At 43.0% G+C, this 24,732-nt stretch overlaps 1 protein-coding gene across 2 annotated transcripts; it reads left to right on the top strand.

Annotated features, from left to right (window-relative positions):
- Positions 1–5,990: 5,990 nt before the first annotated feature.
- PPP1R7 (protein phosphatase 1 regulatory subunit 7) lies at positions 5,991–24,295 on the top strand. 2 transcript variants are annotated; one of them, XM_033150197.1, is made up of 10 exons: positions 5,991–6,087; positions 9,186–9,308; positions 15,951–16,006; positions 17,362–17,427; positions 18,365–18,495; positions 19,371–19,533; positions 20,775–20,891; positions 21,541–21,645; positions 22,807–22,893; positions 23,825–24,295. In XM_033150197.1, exons 1-10 carry the CDS (start codon positions 6,030–6,032, stop codon positions 23,999–24,001), a joined length of 1,083 nt encoding a protein of 360 aa, XP_033006088.1. In that variant the 5' UTR covers positions 5,991–6,029; the 3' UTR covers positions 24,002–24,295. The 2 variants fall into 2 exon arrangements, with proteins under 2 accessions (XP_033006088.1, XP_033006089.1); XM_033150198.1 differs by lacking the exon at positions 17,362–17,427.
- Positions 24,296–24,732: the final 437 nt, after the last annotated feature.

Genomic DNA, 24,732 nt, shown 5'->3' with positions numbered 1-24,732 from the left:
ATCCAACCAATTTCGAGGCGGGGGGCGGAGCCAGCCCCAGCGCTCGGAGACAAAGAAGAAGAAGAAAATCCCGCGCAAAACGGTTGCTAGGGACGCGCCAGCAGAGTTCTATAGAGCCATAGGGGCGGGAGAGAAAGAAGCCCAGGAACTCCGGCGCTTCCCAGTCGTCAGGCGGGGAGGGAAAGGGAAACATGACGACTTTCTCTTGCCCAGCGAATAACTTTCTCAACATGAATTTCTTCCAATGCCCGATACACGTTTCAATATACAGTATCTGCAAGTTTATAGTCCTCACGCAGCTTGTAGTCGCTTTAAACACAGTATATTCCAAATTCTGAGTCTGGTCTCTGCCTTCCCTCGTCGTTAAACAGGCATTAGATGTGTTTTCAGGTCAGGCCAATTAGCCCCTTTCATCCGTGCTATACGCAGCTTTGACTATCCCACGCCTGTTCCCTCCCCGCGGGCCGCCGCCCGTTTTTCTTGCCGTTGTATCTTCCGCCCGAAAGTTATTTCCCCGCCTTTTGGTCTTCCTTTCTGTATCCTTGAGGCCAAAAGCCCGCCACCATGCCCACTTATCCTGCGTTCTCCTTGCCCCCGCCTTAGTACTTAATTCCTTATCTACGGAAAGCTAACAAGCAAATTCTGGGCTTGAAAAAAACTTCAGGACAGGAGACACCTGCTTGGTTCCGCTTTACTCAGACCAATTAAACTGGGGCATAGCTGTCAACTTTTCCCTTTCTTGCGAGGAATCCTATTCGGAATAAGGGAATTTCCCTTTAAAAAAGGGAAAAGTTGACAGCTATGAACTGGGGCTGCGTTCACCTGAAGCAATTTTAAAACACATTTCCCTTGCCTCCCCACCAAGAACCCCGGGGACTGTGATTTGCTACAATTCCCAGCACCCTTAGCAAACCATGGTTCGCAGAATTCTGCTGTGTTCTGAACATTTCCCTGGGAAACTCATTTCTGTTTTGGGGACCATTCTGTGGGGGAAAATAGGCCTATAGAGATGCAGAAGCAAGCAGTTTCCCCTGGGGCATATAATTTCTCAAATCCTGGCAGCTGGCCAACCGCAGAAGTCAGACAGCTGGCAAGCCTGCTAGACTTCAACATACCCACTGCTGCTGACTATCAGAGCTGGCAAAGCCCTGTGCAGTTTGATTTCAAACTCAGGCAAAGGAAAGCAGAGGGCAGAGGACTACGACATCAGATGACTGACAGTTAGACGACCTTGCCTACCTTTCAGATGGCCCATGGGGGTGAAGGAGGTAAAGATCCAGACCACTGAACAATCCAGTTTCCCATCCCCGATCTAGATCCTTTGCAGTCTATGTGCAGGCCTAGTAGTGGGACAGTAGTGCTCTCCTGGGTGCCTCATGGAGAGCAGGGCAGAGGGGATAGGACTGTTTTTGATCTTTCTGTGGCTATTGATACTTTTAACCATGGTACCCTCCTGGACCTCCCATGGACTGCAAAAAGATCAAACTTAGCCATCCTTTAGAAATCAGCCCTGAGTGCTCACTGGAAGGGCAGATCCTGAAGTTGAGGCTCCAGTACTTTGGCCACCTCATGAGAAGAGAAGACTCCCTGGAAAAGACCCTGATGTTGGGAAAGATGGAGGGCACAAGGAGAAGGGGACGACAGAGGATGAGATGGTTGGACAGTGTTCTCAAAGCGACTGGCATGAGTTTGGCCAAACTGGGGGAGGCAGTGGAAGATAGGGGTGCCTGGCGTGCTCTGGTCCATGGGGTCATGAAGAGTCGGACACGACTGAACAACAACAACAACAAAACCCTCCTGGGCCAACTCTGTGAGATGGGCATTGGAAGCACTGTACTGCAGGGCTTCTGATCCTATTTGCAGTGTTGAGTCCAGAGAGTAAGATGGGGTGGGGGTGGGTGTGTTAATTGGCTCTATGGTGCATATGCTATGGTGTACACCAGGGCACCATTTTATAATCAATGTTTTTTAACATCTATATGAAGCTGATGGGAACAATCATTAGGAGCTTTGGGCAGGATGTCATCAGTATGCTGGTACTGACCACTCAGCTCTTCTCCATTACATCTTAATCAGATGAGGCTGTGCGAGTCCTGGACCAGTGCCTGGATGCAGTGATGGGCTGGATGAAGGCCAATATACTGAGCTTCAGTCCTAGGAAGAGCTTCCTAAAAGAAGCAGTGGTGAGATTTATTTTATTTTATTTATTTTTTTAAAACCCTCCCTGAATCCCATGGTATCTTCAACCAGTCTCCAATCTTCCATTCTTTGGCAAGGTGTCAGCTACAGGGTTTCCTGGATGAGACGGATTATCTAGATCCATTTCAATCTGGCTTTAAGTCTGGCTATAGAACAGAGACTGCTTTGGTCACTTTGGTGGGTGATCTATGCCAGGAACTGGACAGTGTGGGAATATGTGCCTGTTGGTGAGCTACAGCTCACCCGACTCATAAATCACCACAGCTGGATTCCACTCCACCACACTGCCCAGGCATGGAGACTCTCCAGGTCCTCCTTGTCCTCTGACAGGCCCTTGCAGAGCCAGGCAGAGGTCCGGGCCAGGTAGATAATGTGCCCCCCTTTTTTTACCCTGGGGATCTCCGAAGTCTTATAAATAAGTACAGTATATAAATTTTCACAAAAGTTATGCTGACAAATAATTTTATTTCAAGGCTTGAACCGTATCTGCATATAAAGACAAAATGGAAAATATAGATATACAATAGTGCTTTTTAAAAATACTGGTACATAGGGAAAAGGATTATTTTAAGTATTTACATTTAAATAATGGTGAGCAATTGTGAATATGCTGACTGAGGCGCCCTTTGGAATCAGAGGCCCGGGCCAAGTGGTCCATATGACCCCCCCCCCTCTGTTTGGGGCTGTCCTCCAGCATTCTGGCGCAGCTACTCCTTCGCTCATTAACAGCAAGCACTCTGCTCAACCTCAGGAACCCACCAGAGCAGCAAAAAAAAAAAAAAAACAAAACATTCTGGGAGCATCACCTGTCATACTCATAGTGATCCAGAGCAGAACTCCAATGTATAATGAGCAGAGCAAAAACTTTAAAAACACTGCAGGTTTTCAAAAAAAATAAAAAATAGACCAGAGGCAATTAATATTTCACCCAGCAAAGCTTTACTGCTACTGAAGGCAAATGAGCATAATGGTCACAAATCCAATACATTCAGGATTGCCACTGTCCATAAGAAATCCAGTTGCAGCAGACTGAACTTAAACTTACAATAACTTATAATAAGACTAAAGCTTAACACTATATACAGAACACCACACCAGAAGAGAGATAGAAAGATAAAGTGAAACCCAGGCTCCTTCTGGCTTATTATAGTCAGCATGACCTTGACTGAAAGAGATAACAGACCCAGTTTAAGCCAGCTGTATTCTGCTTCTCTGAAGGTATAACGCAAACATCACAAACCTTCTGCTTTTTTCTTTCACACAGAAAAGCTTCCAGAACCTTATTGAATTAATCAGAATAGGAAACATCTCTACACATCAGATCAATACTTTGGTACTAAGAAATGCAGACTGACACTGTTGGGCCTCTCAGCAGATCTTGATACCATTGACTATGGTATCCTTCTGGGCTGCTGGGCTGGGGTGGGATTTGGGGGCACTATTTTACAATGGCTCCACTCCTTGGAGGGGCAAATTCAGAAGTTGATATTGAATCCCAATTTGGGATATAAATACACTAGATAATAATAATCTGTTTTGCTGTGTTTTTAGATTTTGATTGATTTTGGTTATTTTTTTAAATGTAACATGCCTTGGGTCACTCTGTGTGAAAAGTATCTGACAGATATAATAAATATCTAAACAACTCTGGCTCATTACAAAAGAAAGCTCCACATAACAAGCCATTAATTAATGGAATTCACTGCCACAAATGCTATGAACTATGGATGGCTTATAAAAGAGATGAGACAAACTAATAGAGAATTAGTCTCTCAACATGGTCATTTTGTGGCAGTGGCCCAAAGGGCCATAATGAATGTGATAATGTGAACCCCTATAAATCCTTGAATATGCTTCTATAGAAGAGTTATGGTAACCTGTTGCTTTAAGAAACTGATGATTTGGCAAAAGAGGCCTTCCCCACTGGGAAAGAAATACAGCGAATACGTCAATCACAAAGATGCAGTTCATAAGCTAGAACATAAGTTGATACATGGTGAAAATGGCTACACGCATGCACACTAACAAAATGTAACGGATTTCTAAGAATCAAGGTTTACTTAGCAAAGCATGCGTATTAAACTAGAATGAGGTAATGATTGTACATGCATGTTGTTGTTCATTCGTTCAGTCGTGTCCGACTCTTCGTGACCCCATGGACCAGAGCACGCCAGGCACCCCTATCCTCCACTGCCTCCCGCAGTTTGGCCAAACTCATGCCAGTCGCTTCAAGAACACTGTCCAACCATCTCATCCTATGTCGTCCCCTTCTCCTTGTGCCCTCCATCTTTCCCAACATCAGGGTCTTTTCCAGGGAGTCTTCTCTTCTCATGAGGTGGCCAAAGTACTGGAGCCTCAACTGCAGGATCTGCCCTTCCAGTGAGCACTCAAGGCTGATTTCTTTAAGGATGGATATGTTTGATCTTTTTGCAGTCCATGGGACTCTCAAGAGTCTCCTCCAGCACCATAATTCAAAAGCATCAATTCTTCGGCGATCAGCCTTCTTTATGGTCCAGCTCTCACTTCCATACATTACTACTGGGAAAACCATAGTATGTACATGCATACTAAACTAAAATGAGGTAATGAAGAACTTGATAGGTTAATTTGAAATCCTTTGTTTAAAATGTTATAAATATCCCTGCCTGGACCTTTGGGCGGGGTTACAGGTTTGCGAAAAGATTCCACTGTAACCTATTGCTTTCCAATAAACAATAATGGACTCCTAGCTCCTCTAGTCTCTGAGTTTTATTGGTCTAACTCAGAAGATAGGCCATTTTTGGCTTGCAACAAATTGGGCATTATATCTAACAGAATCGCCACATACAGAGCCAGTGTGCTACTGAATACCAGTTGCTGGAACGGGGCCGACAGCAAGGAAGGGTTATTGGATTGTTTGGTTACTGCTGTAAACCGCCTTCACAGATAGGTGGTATACAATTTTAAAATATTAAAACAAATGAATTGTAACAAAATATAGAACAGTAACACTAATATACACCTTGCTGTGCGTTTCCTGAAAGCAGCATGTTGGTCTCTTTCAGAGCCTTCCCAAGACCTTTTGATGCCTGTGGCAAGACATGCCACCTACACTTCCCTGCCCCCAACCCTTTCCACCCTTCCGAATTTGCTGTGTGAGGCAGCTGCCTCACTGTGCCTCATGGTAGAGCCAGTCCTGGTCTATAAATTTTCCTTTGATCCAGCAGGGGTCTACTTGTGCATGCATATCCATAGTTATATGCATTTGATATATTTGGCAAACTTCTGGCGAGGACAGTAAACAGCACAACATTGCAATGAAAGCTGAAGATAAACAGAAGCCCATAGACTGCACACTAAGATCAGCCACCAAAACCCAGATCTCCGGGGATGGGCGAACGGCAGGAAAAATGTAGTTTAGCCCTTTTCCTTTAGCCACCCTTATTTCACCCATTTCCCACCCCCACCCCCCACAAAAAAAAATTTATCTTATTTTTTTGTCCGCCGGATTGCTGGCATGGAGACAGCCAGCCTTCATATCCCAATCCAGGGGCGACAATGACAGAACGTCCCTACAGCTGACCGACAAGCACCGCGGGGGGACGTCCGCTGTCCATCCAACCCCCTTAGATTGTTCCACCCGTATTTCCTTGGCTTGCCGCCGAGTGTCCTAAAGGAGAACTACATTTCCCAGAAGGCCGCGGGTCCAGGCGCAGGCGCAAGAACCCCCCTGGGAGCCGCTGCGGCGAAGCCGGCCCTGTGATTGGATGCAGGCCGTTCCCATCGAGCTGCCCATTGGCTGTCCCGAGCGCTGTCTCCGATGCCGGAAGGGGGAGGTGGTGGAAAGCGTTATGGCGACGACGGTAGCTGAGACGGAGAGTGGGGAGGGCGCGCAGGAGATGATGGAGGGTGAGAGGCCGGGCCGTAGCGCGCGGTGTCCGAATCTGGGTTGGGGCCGGGCGAGGCTGGCTTCGGCCATTGCGGAGAGGCTGCGGTTCAGGAGCCGTTGGGCGTCGGCGTTATGCGGGAGGTGCTGTGGAGGAGGCTCACCGTGTGTTGGCGGGGAAGCTACTTATGGGGCGATGGGTGTAAGGGGGGCATTGGGAGGAAGCATGGTGGAATAATGGTATTGGGCAGGGGTCAGGGAAACTGGGTGTATGCCAAGCAGAAGTGGGGGCAACTGTAAGAACCTCCCGGAATCTATATCCATAACCAGTGTATGTTCTCTTTAATGCAGGTTGTTCTGTCTCATTCTCTCCCCCCCTCCCCCCCATTCCCCCCCCCAAAAAAAAACACTTGGGTGCCTGACTTATGTTACGCTATTAGCGTGACCTACAAAATATATCCCTCCTTATCTGTGTGACACTGCTAATATAATTTTAAATAGGGGACATATTTTTCGAAGAAGAGGTATCTGATAACCCTTCCTCCCGCCAGATTAAGCAGTACCACTAAATCAGGCATAGGCAACCTTCGGCTCTCCAGATGTTTTGGCCTACAACTCCCATGATCCCTAGCTAACAGGACCAGTGGTCAGGGATGATGGGAATTGTAGTCCGAAACATCTGGAGAGCCGAAGGTTGCTGACCCCTGCACTAAATGGTCACTGGAATCCCTGGTGTCCGCAGTTTAAGCTGACACACAGACAGGGATCTTTTATATTCTTTAGGACCCCATTAGTTGCTTCACATGCTGCCTCTTGCCTCCCCTTCAGTGCTTTAGTACTGCTTTGCTTTACCTTGGAAAATAGTGCAATGAGGTGTTCTTTATGGTAGTGTAGGAATGGAAAATTTAATATGTATGACTCTCTTGTACTGTGAACAATCATGTGTGACTGCTTTTTGTGGGGACAGGAAAATGATTTAGGAGAAATCTGTTCTTAGACCTTTGAGGAGGAATTGCTGATTTTGTTAGTATTTAAGACTGATGGGTTATGAATGATGAAAAAATATTACTCTGGGGCTTTTAATCCCAAAGGCCAGTAACCATATTAAGGCATGAGACCAGGAAAACAAAACACCATGGGTGCTCCATCAGTAGTGCAAAAGAGCACTGCTATTGACCCTCTCTGGGTTCTGTTGAGGAACAATAGGAATAGTCATCCTAGCCTCTTAGTACTTTTCCCAGTCATTACTAATTCTATTCTGCAGAGAGCAAAAAATATTAAGAGCTGAAATTTCTTCACATGCACTGTTTCAGTAATCCTTACAGCAACTCTATATGGTAGGTGAATATTATGCCTGTATTACAAGTGCAAAATTAAGACTGAAAGTGATGTGCCAAAAAATAGGGAAAAGAGTAAATTTATGATGGAAGCTAATCTGACATTTGAATCAAAAATATCCTAGGGCAGGCTCTAATCTAGGGGTGGGCAGAGTTCAAGCTTGTTGGATCTGTTGTTGTTTTTTACTAGAACCCCAAAATCTGCTGACAAGAAGCAAGTGCAAATGATGCACAGTTATAATTAAAGGGTTTCTCTGAACACATTTTGAACCTAAGGATTTGTTTTCAGTACTGTACCAGAACTGAACTGAGCTCACAGTTATTTAACACAAAAGTTCACTTCTGGTTAGCTTTCTTCATTTTAGCAGCCCAATATTTTACTTTATTTGGGGCAGGGTTCTTTTGGTGTTGCTCTTATCTAACAATTGGAATTTAGAACCCTACCTGAATTACTGCAAATCATCCTTAAATCTATTAGTAGATGCAGATCTGCCTTCTGCCCATACCAGCTGTACCAGCTCCCTCCTGTACAGTAATCAAATCCACTGTGATATAGATTAAGCACAGAAATTTTAAAAATGAGTCATCTTGTCCCGCATCTTGGTCCCTAAGCAGGTGAATTTAAAGTAAGCTCCATGTAGACTTGATATACTTAGTTTACTTTGTCAAACTCTGTACAGCTACTGTTTTTCTTAAACATCTGTTTGGACTTTGTGATGTTGGGTACATATGGCAAACTAGATGTGTATGCAGTGATCACACATGGCGATCTGTGTGTGGTTTGTCCTCTTTTTCTCACGTACACAGTATGTGCAGGAAATTCATAACATCTGAAGCAGTCCTGAAGACTGTGGTGGTGTCTTGGAAAGATTTCTATGCCATGTGTTACATGAAGTAATTATAATCTATACCTGCAGACAGGATGGAGAAATATGTACAAAAATATTGTCAGGTGTTCTTTCCTTCTCACTGAATTGCCATAGAACAGTCCTCGGGCATCTGGTAATAAGGTTTCTTCCAGGAAGGTTTGAGAAGAGAAATCCTTTTTTGGGCTAATGTAGTAATTTATAAAAACAAAGATCATGTAAGCTAAATACACATGATAGTTCTAAGCTCCCCACTTGGATCCATAGAGAACAATTACAAGTCATGCCTTACTTTTAGCTGGACACTGTGTAAATATGCCAGTTAGCTAGTAGCTTGTGGTAGCATTGAGCATTCCAACTAGCGATGTTGTTATTTGAATCCTGTTTTAAGGCTATAGTCATCTCTGCATAATACCTGTGGTTGAGTCCTATTGCACTCAAGTCTTGTGGCGACTTAAAGACTAACCAATTTTATTGCGACATAAATTGTTTTTGGACAAGAGTACTTTAATCACTGCAAGCTTATATGCCATAATGAAATATTAGTCTATTGCAGCAAAATCAACAAAGAATCACGGCTATTTCTCTGGAAACAGGTTAACTCAGTTGGGCATACTTGTGAGTGAGCATGCATAGGAGCAGGCTGCCCTTCTCTTACATTGCAAATATGGAAATTTCAATAGCAGGAGTGGGGGGGGGGGGTTACCTGTGCCCCTCCAGTTGTTGTTGGACTACAACTCCCATCATCCCTAACTATTGGTCATGCTGGCTGGGTCTGATGGGAGTTGGAGTCCAGCAGCTGCAAGACGGTCACAGGTTTCCCACACCTGCTTTAATACCATTAGTAGTTTATATGTGTCTCATTGTTTGCTCCCTTTCAGAAATAAAACTTAATTACAGAGTGTTTCTTTTACACAGTTGACAGGAGGATTGAGTCTGAAGAGTCGGGAGATGATGAAGGGAAGAAGCAAACGGTTTGCATAGTAACAGACCTCAGTCAACAGAGTTTGAGGGATGAACAGAATGGCGAGAATTCAACAGGTAAATTGTTATTCAAGAGAGAGACATCATATGCTAGTATACACTTGAAGACATGTCATAACCCATCACTATAAAGCTTTAGGAGATGAGTTAAAGCAGGAGTAGCTAACATGGTACTCTCTAAATGTTGGACAAGCATTCCCATCATCCCTGACTACTGGCCATGCTGACTGGGACATATAGGAGCTTGAGTCCACCGACACCCAGAGGACCATAGGTTAACCACCCCTTATTAAAGTGTTCTATACTTGCAGGCTTTGGGGTGTAATTTTTATAGTGCACTGTATTTCCGCCTCCAGCAATGCTTTTGTATGTTTTGGACCACATTGTTACTCATTTTCTGATAGTGTGCTGCTGCTGTTCTTTAATATACCGTACTAAAAAACTTAATGCGCTTTAATAGATATAAATTAATTAAGATGTTCTGGGCTGTTGTAGAATATAGCTGTTCAGTTCCTATGAGCAAGATTTTTTATTTTTGTTTCTGTCTTTTTCACCTCATATAGCACCCACATTGGCCTCTTTGTAATGAGAAGTGGCTGCTTAGTTCCTTGCCTAGCAGAGGGTGTACATGGTTCAAAAGAGCTGAACACAGGATTCACAATTGTTGAAAATGAAGTTTGAGCTTATGACCTCTATTGGGTCTGCTCAGTAATTTTTTTTCTCAAAGTCTTACAGGAATAATGTACATGTTTGAGCATGCCATCTTTTAGAAGCAAACAGTGGTGTTTGGGCATGCCTGTGTCCATTGAACAGCAATTAAGTCTCCTCTAATTTTTTAATCTTCAGTTTTTTTATGTGATTTAAAATGTAAATTGCAATTGAAACACAAAACAAATGATGTTTATGGTTAATACTTTAAGCTTAGTAGCTTTTCTTGTATTTAGGCTACTATAACATTTTTATTGTGAAATCTAATATTGGCCAGCAATCAATTTTGATGAAATTCTTACTTTGCAGAAAAATTGTTTATATTTGGCTTGATTTGAGAGCTCCTACTTTAATGCTGGTTTAGAGTTCAAACTATTGAAGAAACTGTCTTGGGTGTTTCACTCATCCAAGCTGTGATTGTTCTAATCCAACCTCTTCCTTCTGATTCAGTGTAGTACTCATAATATGTTTTAGAACTTTCTGCTGGCATTCTGTTTTGGCTTGGAAGTCCAAGAATAAGCTACTCGGGTGTAATAATATACTGCTTTTTCAGTGAAGTTTAATTTGGGAATTTTCCAGGCAAGTCAGACTGGAGCATTTATTAATAGCCCTCTGTCATCCAAGGCAGAGATGGACAGCTTCCCTGCTTGCTTCAGCTTGCTACATTTGGATAACCTGCAGAGTCATATAAGAACAAAAGAAACAAGAACATGCTGGAAATTAAACCCACTGTGGTCTGTCTGAATCCAAAGCATAAGCATTGTTAAAATATCTATTTGTTGAATACACCTTTTCTTAATCTGCTACTGAATGGGAAACAGAATGTTTCTTCCTCATCCTATGCAAGTTGATAAGATGTCATACACCTTCTTGCCAATCCTAATAGTATTTTTCTTAGTTACAGCACACACATATCCACAAACAAAATGTGGATATTTTTGTATGAATGCACACCTTTCAATATAGAGGCATATTCCTGCAGTGGCCTCAACCCACCTTGAAGGGGTTATAAAGCTGGATTGTGTTAGGTAACACTACATAAGGAGCCCATATATGCTAAAGAGATATCCATCATTTGGGGTGGAATTGAACATCACACTATTACAAATGTTCTGTCTGCATAAGAATATCAGCTTACCAGATGGAATGATCCCCGTTCACTGTTCTGGGTTTTCCCAGCACCCTCAAGAGCAAATTTTGGGATGGGGGGGAGCCCCAGTGTGTGATCCCTTAGTTCAGTGATGGCCAAACTTGGCCCTCCAGCTGTTTTGGGACTACAATTCCCATCATCCGTGACCACTGGTCCTGTTAGCTAGGGCTGATGGGAGTTGTAGTTCCAAAACAGCTGGAGGGCCAAGTTTGGCCATCACTGCCTTAGTTGAATCCTGCCCATTGTTTCCAGCCTATTGCATAAGAAACATCTGTTGTTCCTGGGATCTATTTCAGATGGCATATGTTACATGGAGTTGTGAAACAGGAGAGTGAGAGTTTTGTGTTTAGAATATCATGCTAATAATATGACAGATGCATCAATTAATATCCGAGGTGGAATGATTATGTTTAGCTGGTGATAATGTGAGGTTTAGCTGCTGATAACATTGCGATGTTTAGCTGGTGAGTTATCACGATGTTGAAGACCAGGTTTCACCTAGCTCTGACACAAATTGTGATTCGTGATATATTGCCACCTCTAATACAGACGAAAAACTCGCTAGCGGAAAGGCATTCGCTAGCGGAAGGCTGTCTCGCAAGATGAAATTGTCAGTGGGCTTGCCTCGCAAGACGAAAATCTCTCTCCCCCCCCCCGTCAAATTGCTATTCTTCCATTGGTGCTTCGCAAGACGAAAAATTCGTTATACGACAGCACTCGCAGAACGAATTATTTTTGTCTTGCGAGGCACCACTGTATTATGAAACAATAATCACGATGTGAACTTCATACCAGTTTTGGACAATATTTCGCCCAGTCCTATCATGCATTTTGAAAATGCTTTGAACAATCTGGACATAATGGCAGCATTTGTCTGGCTGTGAGTCTGGCAGGAACTTCCTGAACAAACTGCTTTGCCACAATGGGTGCAACTGGGAGTAACTGAGATGATTGGAACAAGCTCTAGTATTGTGTTCCTAATGCTGAGATAGCCTACTGTTACACAAATGACTAGTTTTGTATTAATTGCCAATACCACTGTTGGGTTTTTTCTAATCCTGGCCTGGGGCAGGTTCATAATCTGGCATGCAAGTTTGGCACAGCAGCCTACTTCTTTCAGCTCAGTTTGTTTTGGGCTGAGGACTTGCAGCCTGTATTTCATCTCTTGCACATGTGCAGTTTTGGCATTCTGACAATTTTGAGCTCCTTTATTGTACTTTGCGTACGTCCCTGTGGTGCGCTCAGAGGGAATTTGCTTTCAGCCTCAACCACATGGTGGCAAAAATGTCAGCTGACTTCCCAACAGATTGTGACAACCTCTTTGATCATGAATATATGCTAAATTAATAATAAGCAAGGTGGGCGGGTGGTTGCTTTGTATGTGCTTCAGTAATAACTGAATGATGACATTTTCACAGCAAAGTATCTCCTCTGCTGGCTTGTAGACTAGCATTGGAGCTGCATCCTAGATTTCAGAACATTGGTGGCTTAGGCAACTATTACTTAATTGGATTGCTATCTGTATTTGTCCATGAATGAAATATACTGAGATGAATTCGGTGCTATTATGATCATTCTGTCAGCACAAGTATTTCTACTTGACGGTGGGAATATGTCCCTCTCCTTCCCCTACACACTGCTCTCAGGGTTCTCCCAACCTGACACACACTCCTGAGCCATTTTTTTGGAGGGGGTGGATAAGCAGGATTTGTCATGCTGGCTCCTGCTAGCACAACTATTTAGTTAAATCCAGTTCATATCAGCCATCTAGTGCTTATCAAGTGGTGGGAATGTGTATGGAATCTGGGGGCATAAAAGTTGACTGTAGCAGAGTAAATAGGCAAGAGCATCCAGTTGTTTTCCCCACACCTTTCGTTCCTTTGGCCCTTCTTGCTTCCGGTAGCTGATGATTTGAGAGTGGAAGCTTGCAGAAAAGGATTTGGAGGAGGGAGTGTGGCTTTGCACATAAGAGAGCAGGTATGGGGCACTTTTGGCCGAACTACAACTCCCTCCCGCCGCAATGGGGCCAATGGGGTAGTGGAAGTTGCAGTTCAGCAAAATCTGGAGAGCTAAAGATTCCCCTCGCCTGAGATAGAATGAGGGGGAACTGGATTGTTGTTTATGAGATCAGGAGACCAGCTCAAGAGGGAAGGGTAGCAAACGGTTCAGTGAGTGTCAGCAAATCCTGTGTGCTGGAATAAATGGCTTCTGTAGCCTTCCTGAGTCATTATTTGTTCACAGGTTTGTCATTGTCTGAGGGGAAGATTGCGATGAGCCTATTAGTCCTGTCCCTTCCATTGCATCCATGCTTGCTTCTCCTGCCACATGTTGGGAAAGCAACATCTATAGTAGGAAGCTCCCTTTACTTGTGCAGGTTCTGTGCTCAACTAAGAACCTTGACATTTCAGGGTTGTAAATTGCTTGGGGAGCCTGCACAAGTACAGTTAGCTCCCCACTGTCAATGTTTGCCCTTCCATGCTTGAAAGGTGGTGAAACTGGGGGTCTGACAGAGGAGATTGGAGCCCCTGGACTCTTCTCCCAAAGCAAAAACAGGCTGCAAAACCAATCAAAGCACTGCTGACAATCTTTGTTTTGAAATAAAGAGAAAGAAACTTCAGTTGCTTGGCTGATACATTTTGGAAACGTCCATCATTGGGAACATGTTTTATATAATAATTTCCAACAAGTACTTGAATCACAATACTGGCTTCTGTTTACTATAGTGGCTGGTGAACTTGACGGAAATTGCTATACACCTGGAGTTCCTTTCCCCCCTCCTTGTTCCTGCTCATTGTGTTGAGGCTTGACGCCTGAAGAGGGCTTATGTTGCTGAACATTACGTGAAGGAGAGAATCCACCCACCTGCCAAATGGAAAGCTTGCATGAATTATTCAGCACAAATCTCTGAAGTCCACCTCCACTCATGCATACAGAGTGAGAATTGCATTTAGGAACGAGGTTGGGTTTTGAAGGGGGGGAAATCAAAGCAGCAAAACAGTTTCTTCAAACAGCTGGTAATACCAGGTTCCCAGTGTACTCTAATGAAAAAAGTGATACCTAATAATACAGCTTGCAAGTATATCTGGCTGACTTTAATCATGAAGGGTTTCTGAAAAACAAGTCATGTCAGACCAATCTGATCTCATTTTTTGACAGAATTACAAGCCTGGTAGATGAAGGGAATGCTGTGGATGTAGCCTATCTTGATTTCAGCAAGGCCTTTGACAAGATACCCCATGATATTCTTGTAAAGAAGTTGGTAAAATGCGGGCTAGACAATGCTACCATTCACTGGATTTGTAACTGGCTGACTGACCGAACCCAAAGGGTGCTCATCGATGGTTCCTCTTCATCCTGGAGAGAAGTGACTAGTGGGGTGCCACAGGGTTCTGTCTTGGGCCCAGTCTTATTCAACATCTTTATCAATGACTTGGATGATGGGTTTGAGGGCATCCTGATCAAGTTTGCAGATAACACCAAATTGGGAGGGGTGGCTAATACCCCAGAGGACAGGATCACACTTCAAAATTACCGTAACAGATTAGAGAACTGGGCCAAAGCAAACAAGATGAATTTTAAGAAGGAGAAATGTAAAGTACTACACTTGGGCAAAAAAAAATGAAAGGCACAAATACAGGATGGATGACACCTGGCTTGAGAGCAGTACATGTGAAAAGGATCTAGGAGTCTTGGTAGACCACAAACTTGACATGAGTCAACAGTGTGATGCAGCAGCTAAAAAAGCCAATACAATTCTGGGCTGCATCAATAGGAGTATAGCGTCTAGATCAAGGGAAGTAATAGTACCACTATATTCTGCTCTGGTCAGACCTCACCTGGAATACTGTGTCCAGTTCTGGGCACCACAGTTCAAGAAGGATACTGACAAGCTGGAATGTGTCCAGAAGAGGGCAACCAAAATGGTCAAAGGCCTGGAAACAATGCCTTATGAGGAACGGCTTAGGGAGCTGGGTATGTTTATTCTGGAGAAGAGAAGGTTAAGGGGTGATATGATAGCCATGTTCAAATATATAAAAGGATGTCATATAGAGGAGGGTGAAAGGTTGTTTTCTGCTGCTTCAGAGAAGCAGACACGGAGCAATGGATTCAAACTACAAGAAAGAAGATTCCACCTAAACATAAGGAAGAACTTCCTGACAGTAAGAGCTGTTCGACAGTGGAATTTGCTGCCAAGGAGTGTGGTGAAGTCTCCTTCTTTGGAGGTCTTTAAGTGGAGGCTTGACAGCCATCTGTCAGGAATGCTTTGATGGTGTTTCCTGCTTGGCAGGGGGTTGGACTGGATGGCCCTTGTGGTCTCTTCCAACTCTATGATTCTATGATTCTAGAATGTGGCTGTAGTTCTTCAGGTGACTAGACCAAGAAATTGGTGTTTTGCCACCAGATAATTCTTGTGATTTTTGTTTCTTCCATTCCGAGAGCTGTGCCATGTTACCCAAAGGGAGCAGGCTGCAAAGATGGCTGATGACTAATCTAACATTTCTGGTAACAGTTATATAGTTTGTACAATTAGTCACTTTGCCAGCTATGACCTTCCTCCTTTAGCCACTGAAGCACAACTTCTGTTAGTGCAGTGTTGTAAATGTACATTATTATTATTATTTTTGAAGGGTTCATTAGTATTGCTTCCTTCAGTGTATATCCTACTTCTTACTGGCAATGTGACCACCAGGTTAGGAGGCCTAATCCAGTCTGAATACGTTAGGTGCTGCCTCTCTCTTTCGAAGGCATTCTTTCTCCTATGGGAGAGCTGATATTGCAAGCTTGAGTTCAGTTGATGAGCAGCATGGGCTTTAAGCAGAGTGCATTTGTTCTATTTGCAGCTGAAGCCGAGACGCCAGTGGATATGGAGACGATTAGCCTGGATCCGGAAGCAGAGGTAATGTAGATTTAATTTACATTGTAGCAATACGTGGGAAGGGCCCACAGAGGCAGAACACTGAAGCCTGTGTGATCAATAATTTCTTTCCAAGAGTTAACAGATTTCCCCCCCTTTAAAATGTATATACTGTATTGTTTCTGTGCTGAGATCTAGGGCAATGGTGGGGCAGGTACTTGGGATGAGAAGAGCTGGATCACAACAGCAGAGAAATTGGGGAAGAGAGCTTCAAAGGCAACAAGATACTTTGCTGATGGAAAGTTGATACAAAAAGGGGTAGAGGCATCTGCTGTTCTCCTTTTTGACTTTGAAGATCTGCACTGTCAAGCTGTTTTCAGATCCGTTGGTATGGTGGAAAACTTTTGATTAGACAGCATGTCAAAGGGTTCCACTTTCCCTATAGAAGCCTATAAAAAGGAATTAGTTGCCTGCTCTGTGTGTCACATTCCCCAAAATGCAAAAGCAAGTGGCACACACAGTGTATTTATAAGCATACCTGTATAGTTGCAAAGCATATGACTGACACTTTCCCCACAGGATTTTCATTACAGTGGAACCTCGGTTCCCAAACGCCTCGGTTGTCGTACATTTCGGTTCTTGGAACACCGAAAACCTGGAAGTAAATGCTTCCGTTTTCAAATGTTTTTCAGACCCCAAATGTGCAATGCGGCTTCCGCTGAGGGCAACAAGCTCTTGCAACCAATGGGAAGCTGCGCCTTGGTTTTCGAACATTTCAGAAGCCGAATGGGCTTCTGGAATGGATTTTGTTTGAGAACCGAGGAACCACTGTACTATGGTAGTAATGTAACCAGAAGGAAGAATTGGGTGGCTTTGTGTGTTGACAGATGTACATTTGTTTACATATTTTCATAAATGTACATGTGCTTTTTTAAAAACGGGAGGGGGCAGCCAACTTGCTTGGCTGATAAATGGGGAGGGGTTTAGCCTGACATCTGAACAAGCATTGACATCACTGTGTACATATGACTTTTCATGGCAAAGTTGAGGAGCTGGGCTTGTCCCACAGAAGAAAAATAGAGCCTAATCCTTGTGTTCCTGATTGCTGAAAAAGATGTAATATATTTGGCACAGAGCCCCTTCTTTTAGGAAAGAGATGTGGGTCCTGCACAGCAGTTGTGCTGATTTGTTTCTAAGCAGAAGGCACTTGGACTTTGAGGGTTCTCATTTTCTAGTTAACAAAGGCCAGCTTTTCTGCACACTGTGATGGTATCACCCACCCTTGCAACCCACATGCTATAGGCCTACAATCTACCTTCATGCTACTTTAGAATTAATATTGGAATAAACCTTTGTGTGAATACTAAGACAGCTTGTGGCTTTCTATTGCCTTTCAGGATGTTGATCTGAATCACTTCCGAATTGGCAAGATTGAAGGGTTTGAGGTGCTCAAGAAAGTGAAGGTGAGACTCTTAAGGAGCCCTCTCTAGTTGAGCTGATATGGCTCTGCCATGGTTGTGTAACTGAGAGTATGCATGGCAACCAAAGTCCTTTCTATATTTCTCTAGCTAGAGGGATGCAGCATAATTGAATAAAGGCTGCATTTGAGAAGAGGGAAGTAAACTAGTAGCATTCCACTGTGGGTCAAATTACATATGATGCAGAAGGACCATAATTGGATCTCCCTAACTCTTTAAAAAGCAAATTTGAAAGCAGCCACTGAGGGAATTAACTCAAGGGAGCAGTGCTTGGGTGAAGGAATGTTCAACCCTTCACCATACCCTAAGCATTTCCCCCATTTCAAATTATCATGCACACACAGAGCTACTAATAGTTTCACCATGAGAAAAGGTAGACACAATACAGATACTTGTAATATTTCCCAAGTGGGGCTAATATCCACTTCAGGGGCAATTTTAAGCTGGAAAGTGGCATGAGTGGAGCCTCATTGACCTGAATTCATTTGGGGTCTGCTTTTAGGCTTTATAAAGGACATTGGGAGATCCAGTAATTTGTACCACATATTATTAGTTTGATTCTCTATCTCCTTAGCTGGGCTGTGCAGTGGTGTGCTATAGATGAAATTTCATTTTCTCCAGGCCCAAAGACTGCCAAGATTGGCAACAACGTGTGTGTCTCCCCCCCCCCTCCTCCCAGTGAAAATGCACAGTAACCCATTTTGGCCACTGCAGGAGTCCTCTTCTTGTGAGGAATGGGTGGACATATTAGGAATTGGTGGAGGAGCAGGAGATGAACAAATAATTTGAGTGAGGGCAGCATCCACCTGCAGAGAACTTATTTTCAAAGCTGTTTCATACACAGTATTAAGTGCATCTGTTGGGAGTGAGACTTGTGCATTATTGTCTTTACATCTTTGTTTATCTTTTCTCCACCCATCAGACTCTTTGTCTCCGTCAGAACTTGATTAAGTGCATTGAGAATCTGGAACAGTTGAAAAGTCTCAGAGAACTGGATCTCTATGACAATCAGATTCGAAAGATTGAGAACTTGGAGGCCCTGACAGAACTTGAGTGAGTACCTAGACTATATAGGGCTTTAAAAGTAATTGCCAGCACTTTGAATTGTGTTTGGAAATGGACTGGAATCCAGGAAAGTTATTTCAATACTAGCGAGAGATGTTCCCATATTTGTCTCCCTCTTTCAGAATGGCTGTCCTCATTGTAACATGCTTCTTTTTTCCTGGATCATAGATCTTATTGTAACTTGCATGGTTATGTAATACAATGGCTTCATGCAGGCACCATTCCATTGTTAATTCAGACATTGTGCCTAACTATACTTAGTACAAACCATGGTTTTTGGTTGAGTGGCCAAATTTGTTGTTCATATTAAGAGAGACTACAAGCTATCATCCCACCTGCAGAAGCTTCATTTCAGCCAGTATATACAAAGCTCTTTGATTTCCTCAATCCGTTGTCGGACTGCAATCCCCATCATGCCATTCTGTTGGGGGGGGGTGATGGTCGTTGGAGTCCAACAACATATGGAGGGCCACAGATCCTCCCCCCTTTGGTGTAAAAAGTGAAGTTACAGATTCAGACTGGGGGAATCCAAGCTCAAACCTCCAGTGAGCCATGAAGTTCACTTGAGTGATATTGGGCCAGTCCCATACGCTCTCATCATACCCCACCTCTGAGTCGTTGTGAAGGTAAAATAGGAACCAGCTACATATATAGCACTATGAGCTCTTTGGAGCAAGATTGGGATGCTATGCCCTAGGTCCCAGATGTTTTTGGCCTACAACTCACATCATCCCTAGGTAGCAGGACCAGTGGTCAGGGATGATGGGAGTTGTAGGACAAAAACATCTGGGGACCCAAGGTTGAGAAAGGCTGCCTTAGAAGATGTCTACATCTTAAAGTATTTTCCTACGTTTCCTATTTAGGGTCCTGGATATTTCGTTTAACATTCTACGACACATCGAGGGGCTGGATCAGCTCACTCAGTTAAAGAAACTCTTCCTTGTGAACAATAAAATCAGCAAAATTGAGAATCTAAGCAACTTACAGCAATTACAGATGTTAGAGCTGGGATCTAATCGAATCAGGGTAGGTATTTGATGGTGGTCTGTAAGGATGCATTATTGGTATAGCTGAGAAATCAGCCATATCAGACAGGAGTGGGGAGAAGTAAAAACTTTCAGGTTGCAAATGTGCTGCTGCTGACTGCAACAGTGACTTCCAGATGGAGACTTAAGAAGCATGGAAGAAATGTCCATTTGGCCTCCAAATGCTTTCTTTGGCTACCTCCCTGATTTCTATTTTAAAAATGTGTTGCTCCTCCTTCTGAGAATAACTCAAGAAAAACATTTTAAAATGTAAGAGGAAAACTCATCACGGTGTTGATTGTGGCTGGCACATGGTTCTTTCAAGCAGCACACCGAAAGACAACTTCAGGTTGTTACATAAGGGGACCCAAACTTTGAAAAGTACTGGAGGAACAAAGGCTTGTAACTGTATACTACTGACAGCATAGATTTGAAGGTGGAAGAAAACCAAACTGTATAGTACATTAAGAAACTGTGATTTTAGGAAACAACCCCCCCTCCAAAAAAAAAAAAAAAGACAGAAAGTAGGGTAAGCAGCTGATAAGAAACAAGAAGTTGAGTGGAACTAGTTATGTGAAAGCGGCAACTCAAGCTAGAAGATTAAATGAAATTTCGAGACACAAAATAAGCAGAATATTCTCTGTTCCAGTACATAATAATCAAACATCAGTGAAATAATATGACTAATAACTATTTATATTGGGTACTTAGCATGCTGTCTTCAAGTCCCTTCATGTAATCGCTTGTTTTGAAAAATACTTTTAAACATAAGATACTTTTTCTTTATTTTATTGACAATGCTGACCCTGTCTCCACCCCCGAATATTCTGCCAGGCGGAATTATCTCATTGTTCCAGCTTCACATGGATTCCCTAGGTGCTTAATAATTAAGAAGGTACATCTTGCTAATGGGATTCTGTAGGCCACTTGATCTGAGTGAGCCGCCCTATAGATTCTGCCTTCTTAAGGAATTTTTTCTCAGAGCTTCTTTGGGAGTCCAAATGACAAAGAACTCAAACTTGAAACTGAAAGTTGCTCTTCTGCAGCATTTTCCCACAGCATGAGACTTCTGATCTGAATCATCTCATGAGCCACCTTCAGTATACAAGTTTGTGATAAAGGAGTGGGTGGGGCGATGTTGGGTAATTGACTGTGCTATAGTCTTACTAAGTAGCGAATGTATTGCAAGAGGTTTGCTTGCTAGGATAAAGGATTGTAATGTTTGCTGTGGTCAATTTGCAGGCAATTCAGAATATTGATGCGTTGACTAATCTGGACAGCCTGTTTCTGGGAAAGAACAAAATCACCAAGCTTCAGAACCTCGATGCATTGACAAACTTAACAGTGCTTAGTATACAGGTATCAGCCCTGGACTTCCCATTCCATTTATTTATTCATTTAACATGTCTGCTTTTCCCCATCATATGAACTTTGCAGCAGTTTAGACCTTTTGAAACTAAAATGACAAAAAGACCAGTAACCTCTATGAATGAAGTTATAGTTCAGATTGTGGAAGGAACGAACTGTCAACCAATTCTCTCAGCTTATCATTTTCCAGTCTTAAAATGAGCTCTCTACATTTCTTCAGCAACTTGCAATGGAAAAAAATGAAAATTCTTCAGCATCTTAGTGTGAATTTATTCTAATAAATACATTTGTGTATACAGTTTTGATTAATGTACAGATTTTTACAAGCAATTTCTCCTAATGCATTTTAGGTATGATATTGTCACTAATATTTTCATTTTTATGTATGCTTTCCTCTTAATATATGATTTTTAATACATTGTTTGTTCGAACTTCATCAGAAATTATGCAAAGGGTTACTGAAAACATAAAGTAATGTACTTGGGCCAAGGTGTACATGTGTTATTTTGCAGCTACACAATGACTCCGAGACTAGTATAAAATGTGCCGTGCAAATACAGTGTGTTCAGTAGAGAGACGTGTAAATTTACCTGAAAAGTCTGGTTCTGTAATGTTAATCCATTTTTTATCACCACCCTAGAGCAATCGGTTGACCAAGATTGAAGGGCTGCAGAATTTGGGGAACTTGAGGGAGCTGTACCTTAGCCATAATGGCATAGAAGTCATTGAAGGGCTGGAAAACAATGTGAGTTGCCTATTTATTGTTATTTATTTGGCGCCATCCTTGTACATGCCATTTTACAAAGAATGAGCCGTCATGTTTCTACCCCAAGAGGCTTATAAACTAGACACAGACGCAAGGGAGACAACAGAGGAAGGGGACAGAAATGAGGAAATATGGAAAGAACACACATTTATTTTAGTTACACATGTAGAGGCTTAATTTCAGTAGAGCATTGGGACTAGGTGCTTGTTCTAATGTTCCATGAACAGGTGAGTTTTGAGGAAGGAAGGAAGGAAGGAAGGAAGGAAGGAAGGAAGGAAGGAAGGAGTTGTATCATAGAGACATCCTGGAAAGGCAGCTGAAGGATACGGGACAGCAATGAGGAGAGCACAGAGGTGGGTGTGGGTGTAAGCAGAGTCTTTTGAGGGAGCAGGAGACCTTTGGATTACTGAAGGTGATTGGAGATAGATGACTGTAAGCCACAGGCAGGGATATGTCTGGATATAAGTGTGTGGAAATAAAGTGAGGAAGGCCATGGAGAGGTTTGAAGGTAAGGAAAAGAAGCTTGTGTGGTGAAGAGGAAGCTAGTGTGAGGATTTAGGAAAGGGTGTTAATGTGGTCAGTTACAAGAGGTAAATAATTTTGGTGACAGTACTGGATAGAAGTAGGGAAATCAATGTGAGGAAGCAGAAGACCAGAGAGGATGATGAGTGATGTAAACATGAGTTTCTGCCAAAGGGGAACAAACAAAGGGTTATATTTTTTGTACTATGAGAAAAGGAGAAGCATAGAGTATTTAGCCACGCTTGGTTATATAAAGCAATATTGAGGGAATTCCAGCACACTAGTAGTATTTTGGGAAATGGGTTGTGCTTTTCTCATGAGGCGTTATATTTCTCCCCAAAAAATGAGTTTATGTCCAAAATTGGACATAAATCCCATCTGTTCTCGCCAGTTCAGTAAATTTGTCCAATCATGGTGTTTAGATGCCAAAGGTCAAGTACGGTAGGTTTATATCTTAGGGAGAGCAGTTGACTCTGCAGTATGTATGGTTGCTGAACTTTGGCTATTTTGCTACATGGCATGTCCCTTAATGCCTATTAATATTTGTCGAAGGATGCACAATTTGCAAGAAGACAAGAATGAAAATAGAGACTAAAGTTTGCTTTATGCTTGTTTCAGAATAAATTGACAATGCTGGACATTGCGGCCAACAGGATCAAAAAGATTGAAAATATTACCCATCTAACAGAGCTCCAAGAATTTTGGGTAAGTCTATGAGAGGAAGACCAAGAAGTGCTTACGGACCAGCAGCATAGCCACAATGGCTATGTTTGGCCTCCACTGTCAGAGGCAGTGTTTGTCTGGGAATCATAGGTGGGCAGAGTACTGTTGTGCTCATGTCCTGTTTGCAAGCTTCCCATAGGTTGGTTACTCTCCAAACAGGAAGAGCTGGACAGGAGGGACATTGGACTGATACAGAAGGCTGTTCTTAAGTTTTTAGAATGGTGGCTTAAGACCCCAATAACCTGATCTAGTACTCAGTCTCTGATGGTGTGAGAGAGTTTCCAACTCTCTAAAGTTTTGCAGTGACAGAACTTTAATTCCAGGCTGTCCTTCTAAGTGGTCAGAAATTGGGGTTCCAGAAAGGACCTTTAATACAGTGTTTTTCAACCACTGTTCCGCGGCACACTAGGGTGCCGCGAGATGTTGCCTGGTGTGCCGTGGGAAAAATTGAAAAATTCAAGAGAATTACTTTATATATAGTCAATATAGGCACAGAGTTAAATTTTTTAACATTTTCTAATGGTGGTGTGCCTCGTGATTTTTTTCATGAAACAAGTGTGCCTTTGCCCAAAAAAGGTTGAAAAACACTGCTTTAATACAGCGCTCAAACAAAATTATTGTACTGTGTTTTGGGGAGAGCAGATGTCATTCCCATACACTGAATTTGCATGTGTGTGAGAGCCACAGCATGGGAAGCACTGGGCTCGAATAATTAAGTCTACCACGTGCTTCTCAATCCAGTCAAAGGAGGAACAAGCATGCATCCTCCTGTCCCCACCTTTGCCACTTGTTGGGCCTTAGGACTGCTCCTTTTAATAGGACCATCTAGGGCCACGACCCTGAGATTAAGAGTCTATTGTCTACCGACTCTCAAGAATTGCTGGCACTTTTCTTTTGTGTGTGTTTTACCCAGATGAATGATAACCTCATTGAGTGTTGGAGCGACTTGGATGAGCTGAAAGGAGCCAAGAACTTGGAAACAGTCTACCTGGAGCGAAACCCACTGCAAAAAGATCCCCAGTACCGACGCAAAATCATGCTGGCCCTTCCATCTGTCCGGCAGATTGATGCCACCTTTGTCCGGTTCTGAACCCTCTCCAGTCCCTTACCTTCTTCCTTCCTTCCTTCCTTCCTTCCTTCCTTCCTTCCTCCCTCCCTCCCTCCCTCCCTCCCTCCCTCCCTCCCTCCCTCCCTCTCTCTCAGAGTGTCACAGATGGGATTTTCATCCACACTGCATCCTCTGTCTTCAGCCCTCTGACACTTAAAGAGCAAACGGCTAACCAAGAGCACTGATAACAGACCTTGCGTATAATGCACACACTTGTTGTTTTTTTGATTATTATTATTATTATTATTATTATTAAATCTTAAATGTGTGAGATTTCCTGGTTGTGACAGTGTCTGTTCCTATTGGGCAGTCTAGTATCATGTTCAGAGATGTACTCTGAAACCTGAGCCTTTTTTGTCTGTAAAGTGTTGGGCGCCTGTGTTCTTGAAGAATTGCATGGTGACCCATTGGTGCCCTAAGCTCTTTCCCTGTCACTGACACCTAGTAGTAATAGCCCCTGAAACAACTGTTCAGAGCTGAATAGCATCAGCATTGTTTTACACATTGAAATAAGCCCAGGAAATGGGGACAGGGAAAGGATACTCACACTGTGGAATGCAATCTGTAATTCTTTCCCCTCTCCTAAACTGAGGAGGTGGCATCATCTTGGATAGCCTGTCCAATGAGCATAGTAGCAACTAGATGCAAGCCAGCCTCTATTGTGTAGTTTAGCAGCTTCTTCAGTCTACACTTTGATCTGCATTCCATAATGT

This window comes from Lacerta agilis, chromosome 5, assembly GCF_009819535.1.
Source record: "Lacerta agilis isolate rLacAgi1 chromosome 5, rLacAgi1.pri, whole genome shotgun sequence".
In the NCBI taxonomy this organism is placed as follows: Eukaryota; Metazoa; Chordata; class Lepidosauria; order Squamata; family Lacertidae; genus Lacerta; species Lacerta agilis.
This window is presented reverse-complemented; position numbering and strand designations above follow the sequence as displayed.